Source organism: Micropterus salmoides, unplaced genomic scaffold (genome assembly GCF_014851395.1).
Source record: "Micropterus salmoides isolate LMB-PRFRI ecotype aquatic unplaced genomic scaffold, ASM1485139v1 Ms_hic_scaffold_6, whole genome shotgun sequence".
In the NCBI taxonomy this organism is placed as follows: domain Eukaryota; kingdom Metazoa; phylum Chordata; class Actinopteri; order Centrarchiformes; family Centrarchidae; genus Micropterus; species Micropterus salmoides.
In genome coordinates this window covers 5540219-5566176 of record NW_024044348.1, presented here as the reverse complement: position 1 = coordinate 5566176, position 25958 = coordinate 5540219, and the positions used below count along the sequence as shown (strand labels likewise).

Genomic DNA, 25958 nt, shown 5'->3' with positions numbered 1-25958 from the left:
ACAACCTCAAGCTTGCTGATAGCTAAATAATGTAAATAAATGTAATTTTGCGATTCATAATCTGAATAGTCAATTAATCGACTATCAAAATAGTCATTAGTAGCAGCCCTATTGTGCATCGAGCATTTGTGAGTTTACGTGTGGAACACATTTCACATGTGAAATATCTAAAAACATTTGTCATGTGGATTTTGTGGGATGGTTTGTAAGAGTTGGTATATCCTGCTATGTATTGCAGGTATATTATTTTATGTATTTCAAATTGCATTTATGCCAATATTTTACATTGCATAAAGTAACAATTTAGCTCTGTTGCGTAGCTAAAGATGTTTCCTAACAATATCCAAGAAGCCTCATGTATATTTATAGACACTGTTACCAGGGTGCAGATCTTTTTGATTCTTATAGCTCTAGGATCTATGCTGCTGCAAAAATAGTGGTATGTTTCCAAAATCTGTGTTTTGTTAACTCACACAGAGGTCACAGGAGGAAGTGGATATGAAATATTAATGCTAGCATTTTTGGGAGGTAAAATGGCCAGTGAATGTGGACTAGACTTTATGCAGTAACACTGCAAGAAATGGAGCTTGTGATAAGGTGCTTCTGTCTATCATTGCAGAGATAAACCCCACCAATTATGTTCCTTTATTTTCCTTGTTATTTTGGCAGCTGTGCTGGTTGTGGCTCAGCCAGTAGGGCAGGTTGTCCAAGCAAAACACTGCACCTCAAATTGATCTCAATGGTTGGGTAACTCTGCTGCCATCAAAGTATGTAAAAAGTGTATAAAAGTGCCATATAAAAGCAGTCCATATGCATCTGATCCCTGAACACTATCTTAATTATCTCTCAAACACTACACATGTATCCTGTAAACAATAAAAGTCACTCAAATTTTGGGAGTAATTTGGGTTACTGTGCACCTTACACTGCACGTGCACATTATTTACATTGTTTGTGTGAAAGTAGCCATGCTTACTCTTATTTTTCCAATTTGAGCTCAGGTCTGAGCCTCAGTCTCAGGCTGTTTCTCTGTTTTTAAAGACTAGGAGAACTCTTCTTCTTCTAAAACACATTACTGACAAACACACTTCTTACAACCAACAGTATCCCCACTGTCTTGGTTGGTGGAGGGAGCACTGATGGTGTCTGTATGTCTATGTTTTTTTTTTTTCTAGAGCAGTACGATGTGTGAACAGAAAATGGAGCCTCCGCTGCTTTCATGCAAAACAGGTCCCTGACTTAAATCCCTGTCATCTCTTCAAATCTATTTAAGGATGACAATTTTTAGTCAGCAAAGGAGACGCAGAGCCAAATTTTAATCCTCCCTTTTCCAGTTTGTCCCAGATAAAACGTTACAGCTGCTGTTTTTATAAGAAAAGTTCTCTTTTGTAGATCTCAAAACCTGGTTTCAAAACCCAAGGTGGTGTGAAGTAAAAGCATTAAATATTTATAAATACAAACTTGGAGGGCCACAAAAGGTATTTTAGTTCAGACTCCAGGTGCTCGCTGTCAGTCCTCCTGCCCAGAAACATCAGACTACTCTGGGCTTTTGTCTGCACACAGCCTGATTATATGAACTGTGAAATACAAAAGTCAGTGGGGGTGTCCTCTACAGATGTGTCTCTAGTACAATAGAACTCTTTACTCCATCAACACCAAAGAGCACAATCATTCAGCATCGTCCTGTAATTTCAGGCATCCACACTTTCATTTCCCATCTTAGGATTGCACATCCTGATAATGGATATAATCATAACAATTGACTGAGTACTTTGATGTCCATCCTCATTCGAGGTACACATTTTGATATTGACTTCTAGTCAGGGGTGTGAACTTTTATATCCACCCTCCCTCAGAAGCCTGTTCTTTGATTTCGCCCTCCCAGGAGGTAGGAGGCCGACTGAGGCAGCTTCAGAGCATCAGTCACACCCTCCAGCCTTCGTGGAAAACAGAACAGCAGTATTGATCATTGTGGAAAACCTTCGTGTGCTGTAATAGGCAAGCACATGTAGATGTGAGCAATATTAAGTCCTTTGTGTTTTGCATCAAATTGATTGGAGAAAGTGAAAGAGAGACCTGGTTTGTGCTCTTTCTCATAAGCCTTGGGAGTTGGAATTGGTCACTCACCCTGCTGAAAGAACCAGGTAAAACACATTGATTTTTATTCTTTATTCTGGCAACGCTCAATAGATGTGAAAGGGCACTGAAGTCTGCTGGGGAGTTGCTTACTATGCTTGTCCCATAGCGCGCTGAACAATATCGTCTTTTATATCCAAGCTGTGGTTAATGATAGTTTAAGTGCACTATGGCACGGCCTTAAAGCAAGACTGGCACCTGTTGGGATAAAGTATTGTGACATGATAGAATATTTTTAGATTAAAGTAGCGAACATTTTGATGCACACGTTAAAGGATAATTCTGGTTTATCACAGGTCTTATTTTAATAGTTTTGGCCATCATTCCTATCGGAACATTTTACTCACTGAGTTTATTTCCTGACAGGGAAAAGAACATGAACAGTCAGGTGATCAAACAGGTTTTAAAGAAACCTCCAGGTCAGTCAAGCTTATGTGGTAGAGATAATTAAGGTGAGCTTTAAAAGTATTCCTTAAATTGTCTGGTATAAATATAAATCACAGTTTATGGGACTTCCTGTGCTGTTTTCATGTGCAATGGGGCCTTATTACAGACATTTTGGGTGTTCTCGCCTCCGGTTTAAGTGCTTTAGGAACACAACTGGCTAAACTGTTGGCTTCTGTACAACCAACTCATCATCTGAGAACTGTGAACGTCTGCTATACAACCATTTGTGTCAATCCATGTTGTAAATGTAGACATATTGCATTGGATGAGAAAACTTCTCAGGGGATTTGCAGGAAGTCAGTAGGATTCATCCTTTGATGACCACAAATATCTGTGAACAAGTTCATTGCAACTCATAAAATATTTGGCATATTAATGTTAGGCACATGCAGGAACATATTTATAGTGTTCTAGTGCTTAAAACATCACCAGCACCATTTTGTAGCAATGTTCAATAATCAGAAAAGTCTACCGTAGAAGAGGCAGACATTTTTTCATTCATCCATGGTTGCAGCTCGCTCGCTCTCTCTCTCTCTCTCTCTCTCTCTCTCTCTCTCTCTCTCTCTCTCTCTCTCTCTCTCTCTCTCTCTCTCTCTCTCTCGTGTTACTGTTATCACACCAGTTTCTGTGTAACTGTATAATATGCATCTAGGTCAGATGAGAAATTGCTCAAACGCATTCAGGAAAAACTACATAATCACAAATCCATGTAGAGATAGGTGACTGAGGAAGAATATGGTTGAGGGAAAGTGCAGTGTACAGTGTTTTATTTGTTCTGTACACACTGCGCAGCCTCCCTTGTCACTCATGCTCTCACTCATTCAGGCTCAATGTCTTCAGAAGTTTTGCAAACGCAGTGGCTGAGATGAAAGAACTGCCCATCCCTCCGAACTTCAGGCTCATTAAGTTCGATGCCATGGCGCTCGTATCGATGAGGGACGAAGAGGCATGATGACAGACAGTGGGGAATAACTTTTAAGAGGGGATAGTGGTATACTACAGCTGCCTCTGAAGCCTGGGGCGCTCTGCCCTGGGCCACAAAGATTCGGAGGAGCGTCTTTGAGAAGACAAACTGAAGCGAGAGGGGCCGGGGTCTTGGTAAAACTGTTGCCAGGGAGAGCGAGCCCTACACAGGATGAGCTTTCGAAGGGCAACCTGCTCCTTCTTGTGGGTTTGATGGGCGGGGCTTAGCGGAGTGATATAAGCATCAGAGCGAGACATGTAGGGCTTTGCATGTTAAGTTGTTACCAATGCTGCTTTAAAGTAGAGGGTCCAAATCTGATCTAGCTCTTTTTCTTTGGCCACTTGGGGGCAACGGAAACAAGTCGTGAATGCAGTATTGACACATCACTCTTTAAGTTAATGCGGTAAACTTGTTAGTAAACAGTTACTTACACATCCAGGAATTACAGAGCATATTAAGCAGATTAAGACGATAATTCACGGTGAAATGCACTTTATATTTAAGCAAATCTCATCAAGTGCTAAAACTAAAAATACATAGAGCATGACAAATAAAAACAGAAACAATAAAGCAAAGGAAAATGGCGTGAGTCACGTATTTCTTGGAAGTCTTGTCTTCTCAGTGGTATTGCCGGGTTTGGTGCCCTAGTGCCTGCACAGAGACCACAACTAAAATCTCTGCCCACCAACCAGCTATGGGCAGATGGATAAACAGTTGTTCATCCCAAACAAGGAATGTATAAATTAGCTTTAGAGGTGTTGGGAGATGTATTTTTGAACTTTGGAGCCAGGCTAGCTGGTTTCCTGTCTATCTCCAGCATTTCTTGCACAAACATGAGATTGATATCAATCCTCTCGTCTCACTCTACAGATGAATATTAGCTATTTAGCTAACTCCGGTACATTTACATTGAAGACTAACTACGGTGTTGACTAATATGCATTGTCCCTGTCACTGTAAAACTCTAGTTAAGAAAGAAAGCTTTTCCTTTTTAAAGTTGTATACAATGTTCATCAGTAGGGCTAAAAAAATTCATCGATTAATTCAATTACTAAAATGCATCGACGCAAATTCTTTGCATCAAGGCTTCATTTAATCCATATAACTATAAAGCACTGTTTTGCACGGACATTTATTACTGTCGCACATCGTGCTTACCTGTGTGAACCTGATCATGATGGCGCTGTTTGGAAAGCGGAGGAAGAAAGAGAAAATAGCAAGGGACGAAGAATTAGATTAGAAAAAAATTATTTCAAGCTAAAAGAAAACAAAAACTCTGTAATGTCACAGTCCGTCCATCGTAAAACGAAACTTATGTCGCCTCGGCAACAGCACCACGGCATCTGATCAGAAAGCACCCGGTGTTCTGCCAGCGGACCACAGACAAGGTAACAGTGACACCAACTTTAGCGTTTAACTTGGGGATTGGGGGCGTCAGGTGCGGCTCTGTCCTGTGTGCATGCTGTGCATCCTGATAATTGTATTTCAATTGTAGTTGGGCTTCGGCTTTGGTATCTCTGGGTCTGGGGCGGGTCTGCGCGCTGGGGGGCTGGGCCGCCTTGGACCCGTCCTGGGGCTGGGCGGGGTTGTCTCTGGCTCTGGGGTGCTGCTGGTGCTCGAGAGGGCTCTTGCTACAAGCCCTGGGCTGGAGGGACCTGGCGTCCTCTTGCTTAGTGGGGTGGGGGACGGGGCTGAATGATGGGGACAGTCAGGAATCAGGACCCAGGGGGGAGGACCATTCTAGCCTCCCTATGACCTCCTTCACCTTCCCCCCTTTGGTCATGACCACCCCCAAGGTTGGTAATGATTGTTATGTCTACATAAGATTCATCGTACGCCATTCATGTCCCGGTGTCCAGGCTCGAAAACATGTACTGAAGGCATCTTCATTTATGCTCATGTTTACCCGCACTCAAAGGATAAAACATCCTTTGCTTGATGAATTCAGACAAACATCCATTGTGAAGCTCCAGCTGAAGGCCAAACCCCCTTACCCCCCTACCCCTCATCTCCTAACAAAAGGGGGGAGTGGTGGAGGCCAATGCTTTCTCCTCTCCCACTGCCATCTGACTAAAAGGGCCTTTGAAAATTACTTTTGTTAGAATTGCAGCATGCAGCCTTGAAAGCCACACAGGCACAAAATCAGTGAGAGCAGGTCTAAATCCTCAGCTGCTGGGAGGAGAAAAGCTTGATGAGAAAACAATTACTTTGACACTTTGTCTTAAGCAGTTTGGATTCTCATCAAACCACATTGATAAGCAACAACATGAAGTGCTGAAGTCCATGGAAACTGACTCTGTGCTTAGTCATGATAATGGTTTCCCATCTCTCCTTAAGTATAATGTCATCAACAAGGATATTAAAAACACTAATTCTCATCTCACATTCCTGTTCATATATTGATAAAACAAATGAGACATGATATGTGATTATGCAAAATGATAATACATAATTGTATAGAATCACAATTTACTGTTCGGTATAGATCACACCACTGAGTGTTTCTTATGTAGGGAGTAGTGAATGAGTGAACGGAAGTGGAAGTGATTTCAGACACAGGGAAGTCAGTGTCCAGCTGTTGCATACCAAATAATTATTAGAACTCCCCATAAAACCACAAATTGTTTCCATTTCTGACAAGATAAATGTGTTAATTAGTAAGCTGTAGATGTGTTGGTAGCCAGAACCAGGTTAGCTGTTTCTCTTTGCCTCCAATATTTGTGCTGCTTCTAGCTCCATACTTAGTACACAGACATGAGATTCATCAACCTTATTATCTAACTCTTGGAAAGAAAGCCAATAAGCATATATTCAAAAATGTTGGCATTTTATTGAATCTGAAATGTCTTTGTTTTATGTAAATGACTAAGCATAAGAAACAATAAATAGTGTGTGTGTGTGTGTGTGTGTGTGTGTGTGTGTGTGTGTGTGCGCACACGCATATGTCCAATGAGTGTTTCTTTGTTATTTTGGCTTCAACGCAGGCAGGCAGCCGTGCTCCACAATACAATGGAACAATAGTTCTCTCTGTGTGGCTTTGATCTAATGAGAGACAGAGAAAGAAGGAGAGGTGGGGGGTACGAGAGAGAGCAAGGTTGTTCAGGGAAGCAGAGAAGAGAGATGGATTTACACTTGGATCACGCTGATAGTGAAACAGCTACTCCAAGAACTGCTTTCACTTTGGCTTGACCAAAGAGCTTACAATAAAAAATCTAACCAATTGTTTTTGAAGAGCGATTGGCTTCTCATTCACTCTAAATTAGAGCACTGGCTGGCTAAGTTGATTGAAAAAACTGTATTCTAACTATGTGTGTAGGTGCACAGCTATTACAAACTTCCAATAAAAGCCAGAGTTTTTTTTTTACTGGAAGAAAGTTGCAAAGATAGTGTTGGACAAACTCAATGTTAGCCATTACAAATCAGAAAAAGAAAATTAATTTGTGCCGTAACAAGGACAGTGGATTCTCAAAAGTATAGACTAGCCATCAAATGACTTACATGGTCTTTCATTTGGTGAGCAGTACGCTGATCACAGAAAAACTAAATTAAAAAATCACAAATCAAGCACCGCCACTGTAATGAAAGACTATCTACAGATAATGCTCTAACAATCAGCATTCTGAGAGTAGATGAAAGATTTCAGTCTTTCTGACAAAATGATGGATGTAACAGTGTCAACTGCTGTGGAGCTGTATCGGATGTAGAGGATGACATTTTTCGGATGACATTTTTTCAAAAATCCTGTGGGTCATGGGACCCCTTATTCCTAGAGTAATTCCACTATATAAGTTCAATGGAGCAGTTTATAACTAGAACTCAAGAATAACAGACCACACACCAAGAGGACATCCAGGACACCGTGCTGTGTGGCCCCTCTACACTTCCACGTCTTTCCTCCTGCTCGACACCGAAGCACAAGTCGACCTGGGCTGAAGTTGTGGTCCATGGTTGCAAGAGAGGCTCGGACAGGGCTGCCTCTCCACCACAAATGTGGCTCCGAGACTCCCTGACATGGATCCCTCTTGGCCGACAGTGCCTGCCGACACTGCTGCATTCCCTCCACTGGCTGCATCTCCTGCACTGGTGGCTAACGATGATCGGCTGGTCCGCCGGTGGGCTTGTTCAGCGGCTGTCATCCCGGTCAAAGACCTCCGCTACCTGGTGTAGGATCCTGAAGGAGGCTGTGCTCAGATGCTCCGGAGGCCTTCACTCAGGTCTGTTACTGCTCCTCCAACACAATACTCTGCAGCTCAGAGACCCCAACCTCAGTCCGCGCACAGTGTGGAAGCAGAGTCTGCACAGTCCTCTGCATCTGCATCTCCTCGTCCCCTTCTCTCCCCAACTACACTAATAGTTGGTGACTCCATAACCGGAAACATTCGCTTCTTTAACGCGACTACTCACTGCTTCCCCGGTGCCACCACAGCTAACATTTTTTTTAAATTCCAGGACTTAATGCCATCGCTCCCCTCCCTCCATCACAAGAGTGATAGTCCATGTGGGAACAAATGATCCAGCTCTTCAGCAGTCTGAGCTGACAAAATCAGATTTTAACTGTCTTTTTAACTTTTAAAAGCAGTTTGGAAAGTCCGTTTTTATCTCTGGTCCCATTCCCACAGTTGGTTGCGGTGCTGGCCGCTTCAGTAGACTCCTTGGCCTCCACGACTGGCTCCAGTCCGCCTGCAGGGCTCTCGGTGTGTGTTATGTTGATAATTTTAATATTTTCTGGCAAAGAATGTCTTTTTAAAAGAGATGGACTTCACCCAAACAAACTGGGCTAAGAAATGTTAGCTGCTCACATACAACATGCAGTGCGGTCCTCCACACATGACCACATATCGTATCTTTAAATGTCATCAAGTACGCTGTGATGAATTTACCTCCTTTGAAGTTCTCACTTTTAAACTTGGTGGCCTGCAACCAATGTCTGTTGTCTGTTCCAGAGTCTCGACTGAAAACTAAAGGGGACAAAGCGTTTGCAGTCAGGGACCCGAGGCTCTGGAACAACCTGCCCGAGGCTACTACAGTGACAACACGGCAGCTAACGACATGCAGTCCACTAGAACCATAAAACAACCGGCTCACAGGAAAACAGTCTCCACATAAGGATACAAAACAGCAATAAAGGTTTATGTGCTGAAACCCATCAAACCAAACAGGTTAAGATGATGTCGAGTAAGAACAAAGTGAGCATTAGCAAAGCAGGAGAAACGCAGAGAAAGTCAACCAGTTCCTAATATTATCCAGTGCAAAGTTATATCGCTTTCCACATTAATTCACCAACTAACACCACCCATGTTACTATCACGTACCACTGATATTATGTCAAAGTGCCAAAGCCTGCAAGAAATTATGTAACGGTAAAAAGCAAATGTGGAACGATTTGTTTACTATCCTATAATGATGCAGCCAGGAACAGCCAGCTAACGCTACATTAGCTCAGACCTGCCGCTGTTTGCTTCATAACGTTCAATTTAGATGGATTGCCTTTTACCGATACTCAGGTACACAGCTTCTCCACCTCTCAGTCGCTGTAACTAACATGACCCACATAATATTCAAGCCAGAGGAAGAGCCAACCAGTGACACTACAGTAAATTTACTTACTTCGGTCTTATTATAAAGTGTGACACAATCTCGTTATAATAATCAGCCCAGCTCATTACCTGTTTTGTTATCTTCCAATACATTTGCTGACATTGCTGAGCCTCCGGTGAAAGATACACAGATAGTAAAGATTGTTACTGAAAGCAGCAGACGAGCTAATGATGTAGCACGTCGGCTAAATGCAGTAAATATACCGTGATCATGTAACGAGGGTGGATTTGTTCAACCTGCAGCTGATAAAACTATTACTATAACGTTGTAGTGGGAGTTTACCTGAGATTCCAGCATGTTGTGTGAAGCAGTCTCCTTGCCTGTCTATAGCTGCTGTCACTCTGCCTTTTTTCCGGGAGGATTGTGCCGATATGCGGCTGGCTGCGCTGAATGAAGTAACATTACGGAGCCGGTGTAGACCTGCCTCTGAGATGGGAACGTTGAAGTAACAGTGCCTGAACATATCTTTGTGAAAAGTCACAGCCTGCATGCCGGTGTTTCTGCGTTTATTGCAGGATTTTTGTATGATTGTGTTTCGGATTATGCTCGCTCATGAGTTCAAGCGAGCATGTGTACGAGCTCACGCCTGGTTGCAATCTTAAAACGGCACCGCTAGTGGCCGCTAGTGTTTTCTTGCTTTTATCATGCATTTGGATTTGATGTTTGTTATTGTCTTTGCACTTTTTAAGCACTGGATGAAATTGTAATTTTTAAATTAAAACATTTTAAATTAATTATTTCCGTCCCTGACAAACAGGGCAATAGGCTACAGTAAAAGCAGTGTTACTGGCTATACCTGAACAGCTACGTGATTAATACAGTTTTTATCTTGCGTATTTATGTTGTGATTCAGTTCAAGGCTTTTTAGAAATGCATTTTAAGGTTAAGCCGTACAATGAATGTGCCGTAGAACCAAAACAATGAGCCACAAGAGGTAAAAAATTTCTATATTACTGCAGAATTGGCAAAAAAAAGTCTCTATGGTTTTAACCGTACAAGCCATCTTACCATATATGAAATCCATTGAGTCAGTGTAAAATATCTGTAAAAATGAAGGTATAAGCAGAAAACAGTCACAGTGGGAATGTCTTCTAATCGTAGTGGCTGTGAGACAAATTCAGAAGCCCCTGGTTGAGGGTTCAATGGCCTCCTAAGACATTTAGATGATGACACAGCTGCTTGCGCACTGCAGCAGGAAGAAATTTGAAAACATTAACAGGTTCTCAGAGCGGATTTAAAGGTAATATAAAGTAGTAAACTTCAGGCAGCCGGTGAAAGTCAGAGAGTGTTTTGCTTCAGTCTGAGGGCTAATGTGTTTGTTATCACCTGAAGCAGATGGCCCAGCACGGAGGAGAAATTCACTATACACAACCACAAAAGCATTGTCACACATGCATGTCATACATGCGCACACCCAACACAAGGCTAACTACACACATGCTGTACTCACACATGAGCACAGGAAAAAACAAACATTATGTGCACATCAATACACATACACTCACACACACACTGTTGCACACACACATTATGTTTCACAATATTATATATTGGTTGTGATGGGGCAGTGGATAAGACACATGCCTTTGGTGTGAGAGACCCGCATTCAAATCCCCACTGTGACACATCCCCCAATGTGTCCCTGAGCAAGACACTTAACCACTAGTAGTGGGACCTCTGACATAAATAGCAGTTGTAAGTCGCTTTTGTATTAAAGCGTCAGCTAAATGAATAAATGTAAATATCGGACAATGAGCGTAAATTTCATCTAACAGTTAGGGGGACAATAAACAAAATTTCTCAAGAGCAATTTTTGAAGGGCACACAAATATCAGCCTAGTATCAGTTCACACACAGGCTTATTGCTGTGCTAGTTGTAGAAAGAGATCCACAGATTACATTTTTTACAGGCTGATTCCAATTACTGATTTTGTAAAGATTGATCTGCCAATTCTGATTTTGGACGATTCCCGAAAAAATCTATTTTTATTAGAATCCCCATCAGCACCAGTATAAATTTTGGCTATTCTCACCGGGGTCCATTCAATTGTAGGGTCATAAGGAAACATTGATTATTAAATAGTATTTTAACTGAAAGGAGCTTTGTTTCCCACAGATTGACAGCGTAACTGTGGCGGGGGGGTTATGCCGAATTTTGTATGCCTGCCGATAATTGCATTAAAATGCATTAAAGTTCTGCTTTTAAACGCTATACTATTCTTTGTGGGGTTCTTCTATTGTGGTAAATGATCAGCATATATTTTATGAACGTTAAGAATCGTTAACATATTCTTACACTTACACTCTATACAAAAGTAGGCTACCATTTCTTGAGATTTAGCAAAAACATGTGGGCGTTAACCGCGTTCAAACAATGTGAACAGCAAAGTGTCCTAAAAGGACCTTAATAAGTGAACGCATAATTCGGCAAAAAAAATCCACCTCTTTTCTCAGTATAAAAGAGCGTTACCTCCTGCGAGGTGTATGCAATTCATGGCAGGCATGCATGCGGCACAACACCTGCGCTGCAAAACGTCACTAGACCTTGTGGGATCAAGTCAGCGAAAGTCAGCCAGTTATCTTGAACACACCTGTTGACTACCAGTTATACAGCGTGCTAACTTCGACAGCTGGTTTCCAAAGTTAACATAGCTCTCCTTATTAGCTAGACTCCTGACATGCATGTCAGAACTGTTTTGGGGATGGGTCTCCGACATTGACAGCGTTGTGTTGGACAGATTTGTGCAGCTGTGTTTATGATACCAACTTTTTAATTCACAGACGGGTCTGTTGTCCGTATTTGCGAGAGAGCGACCGAGTGAGAGGATGTGCGGAGCGACTATGCACTGCTCAGCGCTGCAACCACAAACGATTTTAAAATGGGTCGCCAAATTTTGTAAAGCCTATGTGTGTTAAACACTGTATTAAAATATATATATATATATATATATATAGGCTACAGTATATTATAATTCTCCACCTTATTTTTGTGTTTAATCACTAACTGCAGTAAACTGCTTACCTTGCTTTCCCCTTCAGACACACATGCACACACCTACACCTGTCTTTCCATCTGTCTGCTCTGACTGTATTTATCAGCAGTTTTATAAAAGACAACTCGCATTTTGTATTTTTCACTCGCAATTCTGTTTTCACAGCAGCAGATGAACCTCGTGTGGAGGAGGCTTGTTCTTAATCAATGGTTATGAATGACATCGCCACCAACAGCTGTGTTCACTGTTGCTTTACCTGGTCTTTACAATAGCCTATCCATCTTCTAATGTGATACAAGAACGTGTCTCTTTCTGTGTGTTTCTCTGCAGATGTAAATAGTGAGTGTTGCATGATTGTCTGTGCTGCTGTGCACACACGTGAAACACGATGCAGGCCTCGCAGCGCAGCTTGTTTGTAATGTTCGATGTGACCGGCAAAAAACTGTATATTTGACGCTGCTCGCCCCCGGTCACTGGTCATTGCTGATTAAGCTGAAAACCGGTCTATTTCAGTCCCCAGCTGATCAATCTACTATCCAACAAGCGAATAAACATGCTAGATAATGTTATAATAAAATACCTACCTACGCAGCTAGGATTAGGCAAACACACAATTTACCACCCACACAACAAAGTTACATAGGCCACACACACATTTACTGTATATGCAGTCCCCCATAAACACACAAATTACAGTCACAGCAAAACAATTTCCCACATCCTCATGGTCTATTCTAAATCCGCTCTCACAGGACATTTTTCCACCTTTGTTCAGCTCTCATCATCTTCTCCGTTTCTTTCTTTGCTTCCATTTCCTCGCCCTCCTCCTGTCTTCCTTTTCATCCCCATCTCAGTCATCAGTTATTGATCTGTCTCCCCGGAGGAGAAATCAGCCTTTCTCCTTCCTCTATTTTTAGACATAGGGAAGATCTCAGGGAGAGCCACAACTTGAGATGGAGCAGAACTACAGACGCAACTGATACTGAGAGGAGGTGGTTAATTTAATGACGAGGTGAAACAAGAGTTGAATAAAGAGGGAGCCTGTAAAGTAATGAACCTGCCGATGTTCGGCTGTCTTTGACGGTGTTTGGTTCACTCCACTGCAACCACTCACACAGTGAAGACGACCACACTGATGTGCAAATGTGGTGTAGTTTTTCATATTTTTACATTTTAACTTAAATTTAAAAGTTAGATAGAGCTTCAAGTGTTGAAACGATCCTTGAGTCTGTGAGACACTTTCACAATCCATCATATAATTTCAAAAATGCATGAAGGTCAATCTAAAAATAAGGCTGGTTTTGAAAGCCTTGATAGGTTGACCTTTTGGGGACAAAAGGCTTGAAGGTTTCTGCTGGCTTGATAACACACAAATAACTGATGGTGTGTTCAGACATGGTCCTTCTGTCGCTCTCTTGCAGCCTTTGTCTTTGTGTTAGAAGGGCACATCAATGCTTTAAGCCTGAGCAGACTGACTCTGAATGTCAAACACTGTTATAATCACAGTCACAGAGATTTTGTCGATAGTAGGGATCAGATGGCAGTGTTTGATGGATGAAATAATTACCCAGCTGTGGAGAGAGAGACGACTATTGAATGAGAAAATAAGCACACTTGATCATTATAATGGGTCCCAGTCGTCCAGGGCGGGTCCGAGTCTTCTGGGGTGCTCAAGCTTCTGTGCGACCCGTGAGTAGCGTGAATGTCGAATTTAAACCAAAGAATTAATTACTGACTTTGGGTGAAATAGAGATGCTGCTTCAGAGAGCATCATACATAATGAAAAGGTGGACATTGTCTCATCACATAAATACTTGGGCACTGTTTTTGATGACCATCTTAGGTTTGATTAACAGCGCCGCCATTGTGAGGCGGAGGCAACAGAGAATTTATCTTCTCCACAAACTCCTTCTCTGTCTCGCCTGTCATCCTGTGTAGATTTTATCAGTGTTTTATTCAGTCTTTCACAAGTTTTTCTTTTATCTGTTGGTTTCACAATCTGACAGTTAAAGACAGGAACAGTCTGAACAACATTGTAAAAATCTGTTCGAAAACCATCGTAGTGAAACAGAGACGCATTAAAGCCTTCTGCAACCAACAAATAGTCTGGAAGGCAGCAAGTATCCTAGCCCCTCCAGGACATGCTCTGGCGGGTGAATTCTCTTTGTTGCCTTCTGGGCGTCGTTATGCACCTCCTGTGTGTAAGACGAACTGCCACTCCAAACCTTTTATCCCTTCGGCGAGCAGACTTTTAAACTCCCTGTAGGGTTCTTGGGGGTTTTAAATGTGCGCATACTGGCTGCTTGTATGTTGTGAATGTTGTGTGTAATTTGTGTTATGTACTGTTGCAAACATGCTGCTCTTAACTAATTGCCCTTAATTGGATTAAAAGTTGGTTGAATTGAATTGAATTAATGTCGTTTCAGCACTCCAAAGACAGCTCTGCTCTTTTTTCAACCCTATCACCAGACAAAACCCTTATTTCACATAAACATGGCCATTGTGGCGCTGTGAGTCATGCTAACTTTGCACTCGCCATAGCCGTCGTAGATATTTGGCGGGTCAAGGACTCGCGTTAAACAACCTATGTAGTGGTGAACTGTGCAAGCCTCCTACAGCTTTCCACCTCATACATTTGAATGCTTGAACACGGAAGACCCTTAAATGGCCATTATAGCCAACTACATCTTGGTCAACTTGGCAGCTGACATCAATAACTGCCCTACCATCTTCACTCAGTTCCGTGAATCTCTACAATGGAGGGTGCAAGTGCAAAGTTAGCACGACCTATACAGTCATAATGGACACATTTATGGGAAATACATCAGGCTGAAAACTACAGAACTTTTTCCGTTAAGCTCAGGGCATGCTTGTTGTTACGGATAATAAAAATGCAAACATTAATTGCAGGTCTGTGACAACATATGATTTCTGGTTTATCTCCGACATACTACAAACAAGGAGTGTGACAATAAATCGATACAGCAATATACTGTTGTACATTTTTCCATGATACTGTATCGATATTCCAGCCCATATTGATTCGATACATAATATTAATATAAAATAGCGTTTTGACAGTTAGCTCAATGCTAATATATAATGGGAATCTCCATTAACGTGCTAACGGACATTAGCATCGCGAAAATGCAATCTTAACATAAACTACACATTTTGCTTCACATGCTGAACATCAATGTTCAATCACAATGCTGTGTCACTGAACAGTTATTAATATGTGATGTACAGATTAGACTTAGGTGGTACACAGCAATTTGTATTTGCAGTAAAAAAATTTAGTGAATTTGCATTTTATGTGCCTTTTATAAACAAATATTTTGATAATAATTTTTCATAGTTGCTCTGTATTTTATTTACAGACTGAGCAGAATTGTGCTGTTTTCTAACAGTTTGGATTTGCAGCAAATAAATAGTAAACTTTTTCCACAGGCATTTTGTATATAGTAGTTAGACAGATATCCTGATGTATCAGGATTGTCAAGCGATATATCGATTATCGCAGAATTGCTGTATCGTGATATTATTGTTATCGTGAGCCACGTATCGTGAGGTACCCTGCGATTCCCACCCCTACTACAAACCCACACCCTCACTTTCCACATCACTACATACAGAACACACTACTTTCTGCATCGGCACTTGACATAAATTGCAAGGTGCAGAATCATCCTGTGGCTACTCAGCTACCTTGTGTTTTCCCCATTAGACATTGCACCAGACACACAAACACACACACACACACACACACACACGCAGCCCTATGCTGCTATTCGAGGCATCACTTAGCTGAGCTGTAGGGAGTCACACTGATTCATGCAACCCTTCATCATCCAGGATAACGTAACATTTCTATTTAGTGTTTCATTCAACTGGCAAAAGACAAAGGTTTGGAATAGAGAGCAAGGATGCACACTGCTTTAAGTTAGCAAACATATTTTAATGCTTCCCCAGCAGGTCATCATTTGTAGGTTGCTTAAAAGGAGTAATGAGTTATTTCCTGATTTCCTGTGAATTTCTCTTTTCTCCTGCCGTTTTTGGGGCAGCTGCTCACATCTATGTCAGATTTGAGCAGCTGCTCTGATGAAGGAATTAAAGTCAATGTAGGTTGTGATGAAGGGGACTGTGGGATTGACTGTCACTCTAAATAGTACAGTATTTTGGACATTTCTTGGGACTGTGGTAGTGATAAAAGTTGCAAAGCTCTGCATTCAGACAAATCTTCATTCCGTCTCTCAGCAATAGTTATGATCCCTCTGCAGCGACTGAAAGCAGCAGATGCAAGCCACCATGATACAAGCAACTAAATTAGTGTTTCTCTGCTTGGTTGGTACTTTTTATCATTGTATGGAGCTGGTTGATCTGGTCCATGTCCAAGTGCTGCTGCCCCACACAGAGAAGAGCCAGGTGGTTTGGGCACCTGGTTGCTCAAGCAATCCTCACTGCTACCCTACATTTTATGCAAATGCATATCAACGTAGGAGATGTTCACATATCATACTGTATATATCTGCTGGATCAAGTAGCGTAAAATCCTCCTAAAGGCCCTGAACACACACAGGTGTTATTTTGGATGTTATTATTTTGAGTTCTGAGAGGGGCGTGCAGACAAAGCTTGATTTTCTTTTGCATTCTTTTGACTATAATTGTGATTATCCAACAAAGGTTAAAGTCAAGGGCAACTGGACTTGGTTGAAGATACTGGAAGACGTTTCGTCCCTCATCCAAAGGACTTCTTCAGTTCTGACTGACTGGCAGGGAAACTCAGCTATTTAACCTCAGTGGGGTCGTTATCCCGGGTCATCGATACCGCTGGTTCGTTAGTGTTCCTTGTTGCTGTGACGACAGTCGTTACAGTCGTTAAGACTACCTGTGGCCAAGACTGAACGACCATCGTTGGTATCTGGTGGTTAAAGTGGTTAAATAGCTGAGTTTCCCTGCCAGTCAGTCAGAACTGAAGAAGTCCTTTGGATGAGGGACGAAACGTCTTCCAGTATCTTCAACCAAGTCCAGTTGCCCTTGACTTTAACCTTCGTTGGATAACTATGACCTGGATGACTGAGAATCTTCATAGACGTATAAGTGTGATTATCTCTGCAAATTGTAGAGAGTATAATTCTACCCAACTTCTGAAAAGAAGTGTAAGTAATCTGAAACTATTACAAAAAAGAAAGTAAGAAAGAAAACAGTATCTGAAAAGTGGAACATGTATGGCAAAAGGGTTTATTTACTCCAGCACATCAAAGTCAGCCCAATATATGTCATCACCTGGCGGCTGCAGCACAGACACAGACTCCCTTTGTCTATAAGTTTGAAGAAATGACCAACTGTGAGGAGACCCTAGAGAAGATCCACGACTCACATGGGGGAAAGAGATCTATAGATCTGTCTGAACCTCTAGGAATCCCCCTGGAGGACCTGGAGGAAGGTGCTAGGCAAAGGAGCCTGGGCTGGGAGGCTCATCCTGTGGGAATTGTAGCTCTGACCCAGATAAACAGTGATTATGAATGGATGGTTTGGAGATTAGTAATTATCAGCACAAAATTGCATTTCATATAACTCCCAGCATTACTCAAATTATTTAACATTGGTTTATACATGTTGGTTTTCTCTTATTTTGTCTATCAAAAATAAAGTTATGATCGACAGTTTCCTTCAATCTTTATGCTTACATTTGGTAATTATAATTAAGTGCTGGTTCTGTTCACATTAAGTTTGCAATTTTGTGAAGCTGGGAGTAGAACCACTGTGAGGGAAAGAAATGAATATATAACATCCTCTCCTCTTGAAACAAGTATCATCAACAGCTTTCATCGAGGTAATTCACTTGTGCACGTTCCAGAAACTGCTCAGTTGTGGTTGCACCGAGACTCCTGCATGAATGTGTGTTCATTAAATAATTTGATTTAGTTTGGATTTAAGAGGCAACACAACACAGTTATCATCCAAAAACACAATGTTAGAGCCATTCATACAAAAGAGAAATATTTGCAAATACATAATATTTTGTATTATTTAATTTGCTAATGGTAGCTAGGTCCATATGTTTCACTGTTGAATATATAGCATCTTCTGCAATAGGGATGGGGATTGAGACCCGGTTCCAAAATTTCTCAAAACCCGAAAATCAATAAGGTTCGGCACCTGCGTCACACACACAGCCACCAGTCAACACAAACAATGTTTCAAACAAAATGCAGAAATCTGAAAGAGTCCCAGTCTGTCCCGAGTTCCAGCCTGGTTACAGCCAGTGCGCTGCTCACCAGCATCGCAGGCTGCGGGGGAACTCCGGTGTTGTCAGAGAATTACTAAGCTTGTTTATTAAACACCATAGGCAACGTTTTATTTTCGTTGGCCAACTTTTGAACTGAGTATTTTTTGTTTGCTTACTGGGAAAACAGAAATATGGTCTCCTGGGAGATTTGAACTGAGATAAAGACGCATTAATTGGTGGTTGAACTGTGGGTTTTGTATTGAGCGCTTACTGTATAACACACTGTGGTAAACTTAGTTTTTCTTGTGGTCTGTAGGCCGACCTGATGATATTATATCATATTATTTAATGCCATGACTTGACTCAAATTATCTTTCTCATATTATTATAATATGATATATCTTCTCAACCATTGCTCATAATAATAATTCTACCTAATTCATCATAACACAGGCCTGACCCACAAGAAAGAACAGTGTAGTTCTATCTATATAATATTGTGTTGGTCATACTATACACTGATTTACTGCTTGTCCATTTTGAATAATACACAAGGTAAAGAGCTTAAAAATTAATCGCATATTAAATCGCAATCGCAATATTGGTTAAAAAAATCGCAATTAGATTATTTTCCAAAATCATTCAGCCCTAGTTTTATACAAGCACTGCTAACGCTAGCTTGGCATTAGCCAAAAGTTGAAAACAAGCTTAATAGAAAGCTGTCTGTCTGGAGCATAGACTGGTCTGTAGTCTTAAAAACTCAAAACTCAAAAGACAAACCAGCCTCCTTCTTCCTGGTAAAGTTACCTGCAGCCAGAGAGAGAGGAGGAGGGACTGATACAGACTGATGTTAGTCTTTCTAAACGTCACTCACTTGTGATGTCAGATAAAGTTATTGAGTTACTTTGCTCTAGAAACAACATTTAGCTGTATTTAAAATATTAAATTAAAAACAACCAGGCAGTTCATATGTACACTTCAATATATGTTTATTTATCGCAAGTGATATGTCATCTCAATATATAACGTTATCGCACATTGAATATTGTCCTCATATCGTGCAGGCCTACCTCGTGCCTGCATGTTGGGTCTGGTCTTATCAAATAACCATCACTAAATAAGAGTAAAGTATTGATAGCGGTATCGATAAAGAATCAGATCGTTAAGCAGTGTCAATAAAAATTAACGATCCCCATCCCTATTCTGCAAGTAAGTTGCCTGTGCTTGATAGTCAAGTTACATGAAGCTGTGGGGCCTGGAGATAAACATGGAAAACGCACAGTCTGTGACTGAGTTTGACATATCTGATGCGTTTTTACCAAGTTGGAGTTTTAGTCATGGCACCACTTTGGTCCTGTATAACATATAGCTTATCAACTAGTGGATGGTTGCCATGCCATTTTGACATTTGACATTATTAACCTTGTCAGGATGAATTGTAGTTGTTTTCATCTAGCATGATCATCAGGACAAATCTAAAACTTCAAATGATCAAATACCTGCAAAACTCATCACATTCCGATCAGCATCAGTTGTACTTTGTGTTTAGTACTATTAAGTGGCAAATGTTAGTATGCCAACACACTGAACATCAAGGCCGGATTAGTACCCCCAGCACTGAAGTCCCTAAGGGCCCCCCTCCTATCCCGAACACCCACACTCTCGATAACAAAGCTATTGACAGCCAGCAAACTACAGGCCCCTGATAGAACCTAAAGCCCCACCAGACAGACACCACCAACATGCACAGACACGCACACAATGCTAAGGCCCACCTTAATTAGCTTATTTGAACTTCCAGCCAAGCTGGCATGTCAAATCCCACACACATTAGTGAAAGGTTGATGACTAGTCCAGCTGAGCAGGCAGCAAGTATGCCTGTCCAATTCAATAAACCTAAACCAAGTACTGCCATCTCACTCACAAATCACAATGCAATTAATTCAATCATCCCAAGATCCCAAATAGTGTTCACTGAAAATCACCAAAGCAGAAAACACACTAGTAATTCTGAAACATGACTGACTGAAGATGTAACAATGCCATAACACAACCGTGCTGAGTGCAGTTTGCAAAAGCTCACTAAGTGAGCTGGGCAACTTCACACACACCAAAAACATTTACTGCACTTGACAAAATAACTCTCACACAGGTTTATAGCACCATCACACCATAATGATGCAATATACAAATATACATGTTATGCAAACAGCATATAAACACAGCAACAAAAAAGATAGAAGTCCTTATGTTCATGTCGTTTTCTTCGCAAAGTAGCTGATCAAGTCCTCAGAGTCCAGCTAGCGAAAAGGAAAGCAATGTATTTTTCTGGTGGACGGTGATTATTTAATTTTAATAATAATATAATGTGTCCAATGACACATTATATTATTATGATGAATGAAATATCCACCAGCATTGTTCCCCCTCCGTGATAGCGAATAGTTAGCCGCCAGATTCTGAAAGGCTGAAATCCATTTGAGAAGTTTTTTTACTACAGCTGCTTCTTTCTCTTGGCAGCCCTGCCAGGCTTTTGGTTGCTACCGCTTCCGTTTCCACTAACGTTACACTGGCAGATACAAGCTATCTGACCATGGATCAGTTACAAATTAATTTCACTGTTTTAATCTCAACTTGTTCTTCCAAAAAACAATCGTGAATCAGTACGGTGTAAACCACCTGCTCTGCGCCCCCACCTACCTTTATCAGTAGCCAATCTCCACAGTGCGTTGTGGCCTGCTTCCAATCATTAACTGGCCAGTCATCAAACTGACAGAATCCATTTTTTGTAAACAACCTCCATCACAGAGGGCCCCTCTTTGCCCAAGGGCCCCTGGGCACGTGCCCAGGTTGTCCATATGGTAGATCCGGGTCAGTGAACATGATAAACATTACACCTTAACATTAGCATGTTAGTGTTGTCATTGTGAGCATCACGTTAGCATTTAGCTCAAACCTCTGCTGTGCAGCAGTTGCAGCTCTAGAATCACAGTAAACAGTTGAAACAAAGAACATGAACTACAGAGATTTACTAAAGCATTCCTCAACTGTTAAACAGCTTAAACAGCCATTTTCAAGAAACGCACAATAAAGTTGACTGTATGTATAAAGGAAATTACTTTTTGCCTTTCAATTATTACATGTCATCATTATATGTTGTTTGTAATCAGATTACTTTAACCCCAATCATAAAGTTATATACACAAATATACTGACACATGCTTAAACGTATGCAAGTAAAATAAAACAGCACAAAACCGATTTAAAATGATGCATTTACTGTAGAAGAAGTAAGCCAAAAGAAAGTGATGAGTTGAATTTTTAAAACATGCATAACTGTACTTTTGCATGGGCTAATTCTGCTCTAGTCTTTTCTTTTCAACTGTGTTCTGTTGCTCCTCTATGAGCTTAACTCCCATGTGTGCTCATTATGGAAGAGGTTTGTTTGATCTATTCTTCCGTTGCTGTTTGAACTGAAGCATCACACTCTCTTAGGAGTACAGTCTGTCGACATGACTAGTTAAAACTGCTGCCATTACACGGACAAACAAACAGAATTTCTTAATGCAAGCCGCCATTATCCAAACAAGGGTAACTGCTGCATTGTCAATTTTATAGTTTGCTTTATTACTTTAGGGTGCAGTAAAAAAAAAAAAGTGTGCTCAGATTCATAAAGGAGAATCATAATATCTGCAGTGAGCTGGTACTGCAGCATATTTTGCTCTTGCAGAAAATATTTCTCCCCCTGCTGCAGCGGGACAAGTAATCAGACAGAAACGATCAGCTGTGCCTCAGTGCCTTAAGTACAATTAACCGCTATAATTAGTTTCCATTTAAAGAGGTCGATTTAGTATAAACATACTAGAAGAACATTTAGTTTAAACAGTAAATAACTTCAAGGCCTTGATAGTGATGCATTGTGACTGTTGTAACACATTAGAAAGTACATTTAATATTTAAAAAACTTTTCTGCCAGTCTGATGGCTGAAATGATTTATCATTCAGCTGTGATGCCCTCATTCAGGTGAAGAGGAGGCCGCCAGAGTGAAACATGGTATGAGCAGTGATTCATTCCAGTTACAGTAAATAGTATGCAGGATAAGTGTCTGACGATGGATGGATGGACGAATCTTATATGAATTATTGTATGTCTAAGAAAATGAGACAATATTTGCTGTTTTAGTTTTGAGGACATCTCATCACTCTTCAAAGAGGCTTTTGTTGACTGGTTTTGCATAAAATTTAAATATTTAAAATTTTCTATGTCAGTCAGCGCTGCATCGATTGCTATAAAGATCAACTTGTGTCCCAAAGAAAATGAATAAGGACAAACTTTGTTTTGCGTCATGCTCACCTCTAGGGAGGATGTTGGTTGGATGTGCTAAGTGTGTTACTTCCTTACTGTGAAACAAAGCTCACATCCCATCTAACAACAGTCACCACTGGTGTCTTGTAACCATGAAGTGATTTTTTTCCCTATAAGCTAGATGTCTTACATAAAGTCTACAACTGGGTTGTAAAAGGCTGCAGGTACAGTGGACTAGTGACAGTTGGACAGCTGTGGAGGATGAAATGAAAAATGAATATTTTGACCATTAAACAAGCAAAACTTGGAACGGAAAATAAGAAACAAAGAAGAAACGCTTTTTGGATTATAAAGAAAAAGTTTCCAAAGTTTTAATATGATTTATTCATCATGGAAATTGAGCACAAGTATAATACATATATATTATAATAATAATAATACATTTAATTTGTAATGCACTTTATATTTCCGCAAATCCCAAAGTGCTACATGATAAAACAGGTAAGTGCTAAAAAATAAAAACACATGGAGAGCATGAAAATAAAAATAAATAAAATAAACAAAAACAATAAGGAAAATGGCAAGAGTTCAATCAAAAGCTCTCCTAAAAAGATGGATTTTAAGGTCACGTTTAAAAGCATCCACAGTCTGTGGTGTCCTCGGGTAGTCAGGGAGAGCGTTCCACAGACTGGGAGCAGCTGAGCAGAAAGCCCGATCTCCCATTGTACGGAGCTTTGTCCTGGGAGGTTTCAGGAGATATGCTGAGGCAGATCGGAGGTTGCGTGTTGAGGTCTGTGGGGTGAGAAGCGGGGGGCTTCACCATGGATACACTGGTGGGTAAGGAGGGAGACCTTGTACTCAGTCTTGAGCGAGACAGGAAGCCAGTGGAGTGATTTGAGGATGGGGGTGATGTGGTCATGTTTGCGCACCCTCAGCAGGATCCTGGCATTCTACCAGAAATATGTAATTCCAGTCTCCACAGGTGGTTGCAATCTGCTCATTTTACTGGTCAGCCAACCAATCACTAAACAGAGACTGATTGAAGGGGTTTTCCATCTGGGAAAAAAACCCTCTGCATCGGACATACCTGCAGTTTATCCTTCTAAGCTCCTTTGAAAGCCTGCTGTCTCCCCTGAGACGCATTTAAGTGATTGGAACATTCTTGATGATAATGGACCTCAGTCAGTCTCTGGGTCGCAGGCTGGAGGGCAGAGGAGTGACAAAGGGAGAAAGCATAATTAGCTGAATGGAAAGCACCCAAGAGGTTCACAGTAAATACCTGGACTTCAATAAAACAGCTGACGCCTCTTGGATGAGGAGAGAAACATCTTTTAGATTAAAACAGCAGACCCAGCTCCTTTATACTACCTTATTCTTGACATCATTATTAAGGAGTTAAAGGAGCGTTCCACCTCTAAATACTTTATATATTTTCCTTCCTTATATTATACTCATGTAGGCTGGTAAACTGCACATCTGGGTCTGGTAGCTCTCTACATGATAAGCTGTCTTTTTGCAGTAAAGGATGCTTTTAGAACACTATCTCCCCCTATGTGTCTGCTTCTTCCTGCTACTTTACCAGAAAAGGACAATGAGACATTGAGAGTGCTTGTCTCAGTTAATAAAAAACCACATTAATAGCTCCTCTACTGAGAGAGATCTGCTTGAACAGCTCAAACACAGCACAGGGATTTTTATGTGTTTTGTCTTTTAGGCACATTTGTTGAACTCTGTTTTGTGTTTTTGCGATGTGCAGATGTATGCTTGTTCCATTATGTGAGCGTCACCTGTCTTCGAGTGGTTTTAGTGTTTTACCTACACACGTGTATTCACAAATGGTTGTTGCAGTCTGTTGCTGATGCCCACATTTCTCTCAGATGAGGCATTTTTTTCACAGTGATGTGTGAGTGACTGTGTATTGAACCTTTTTTTTGGTACTGACTAATCTTGTTTACTCATTCTTTGATCAGATCGTTCCTGATTTAAATCAAAATTTCGCCACTTCCACACATTGTTGTATGTAACTCCCCTCACTCTCTCTCACGTTTCCTGTCAATCTATACTGTCAAACTATTAAATGAAGGCCAAAATGGTATATGTACAGAAAATACCAAATATATAAGATCAAATGATCCCTACTAAGCCCTGTGATGGAATGGCGACCTGTCTAAGGTGTACCCACCCTCTCGCCCAATATCAGCTGGGATTGGCTCCAGCCCCCCCATGACCATGCACGGTATAGACGATGGATAGATAGATGAATGATCCCCAACAAAGCAAGGTTTAGTCTCCCGTTAGGAAACCAACAACCAATAAGAAAGCTGGAGAAACTATTCTGCAGAAAAATGCTGCCGTGGTTTGACTACAGATATGCTGATCTGTAATGACCAGAGAGGAGCAGTGAAGTGTGAAAATATGTGATGAGATTCTATATTATGGAAATAAATTAAAACATGAGCCTTATTATTACAAATGTTATAAGCAACAATAAGCAACAACATGAACAAACACTCCTCAGGCATCTATTAGATCTTCATTATGATATTATGAGCACATCACATTGTTAAATGAAATTTAGTAGATCACCTTTAGAAGCATTTCCAGAGGAACAGAAAAGATGAGTTGCAACTTACCAGAAAATAGATATAGCAGATTGATTTTCCAGCTTCCTCGTCAGTCATTAGTATACCTGCTGTGGTTTGCCAGGTGATCTGAGCTATCCAAACTTGAACTTTCTTCATATCAAGCTCTGCAACAAAAACACTGCAGCCATGTCGCAGCTGAAGATCTGACGGTGAATTCTAATGTGGCAAAACATTTAAAAGCTATCTATATGTAAGGAAATCTCAATTTTTTATGTTTTGCAGATACAATGCAGCTACCAGTGAGCGTGCTGATTGGCCTGTTGTGCCTGAGCCATGCAGGCGGTGTGTGGGGTTTTGCCCGTCTCCTGGATGACGTGGAATTACGCTCGGCTTTCTCCGTTGCACGTACCAACAGCATGGAAGGTGGGCCCAAGATGACTGTGACATTTGACACTGTTTATGTGAACATCGGCGGGGATTTTGACCCCAAGGCTGGCATGTTGCGCTGTCGTATCCCCGGGGCCTACTACTTCTCCTTCACAGTGGGAAAGTTTCCACACAAAGACCTGTCTGTGATGCTGATGAAGAACAGAAACGAGGTGCAGGCCATCGTCTACGAGGAAAACGCTGGAGAAGAAAGGAAGGTAGGTTTCAGACCTCTCAATCACCACACAGTTTCTCTTGACGGTCCTTCAAT

At 41.1% G+C, this 25958-nt stretch overlaps 1 protein-coding gene across 1 annotated transcript in view; it reads left to right on the top strand.

Annotated features, from left to right (window-relative positions):
* c1qtnf4 (C1q and TNF related 4) overlaps positions 1 to 25958 on the top strand; it is a 37981-nt gene that overhangs the window by 7348 nt on the left and 4675 nt on the right. The window contains exon 2 of the mRNA XM_038701771.1: positions 25544 to 25905. Coding sequence (XP_038557699.1) covers positions 25549 to 25905 — 357 coding nt within the window. The 5' untranslated portion in view covers positions 25544 to 25548. The remainder of the gene's footprint in view (positions 1 to 25543; positions 25906 to 25958) is intronic.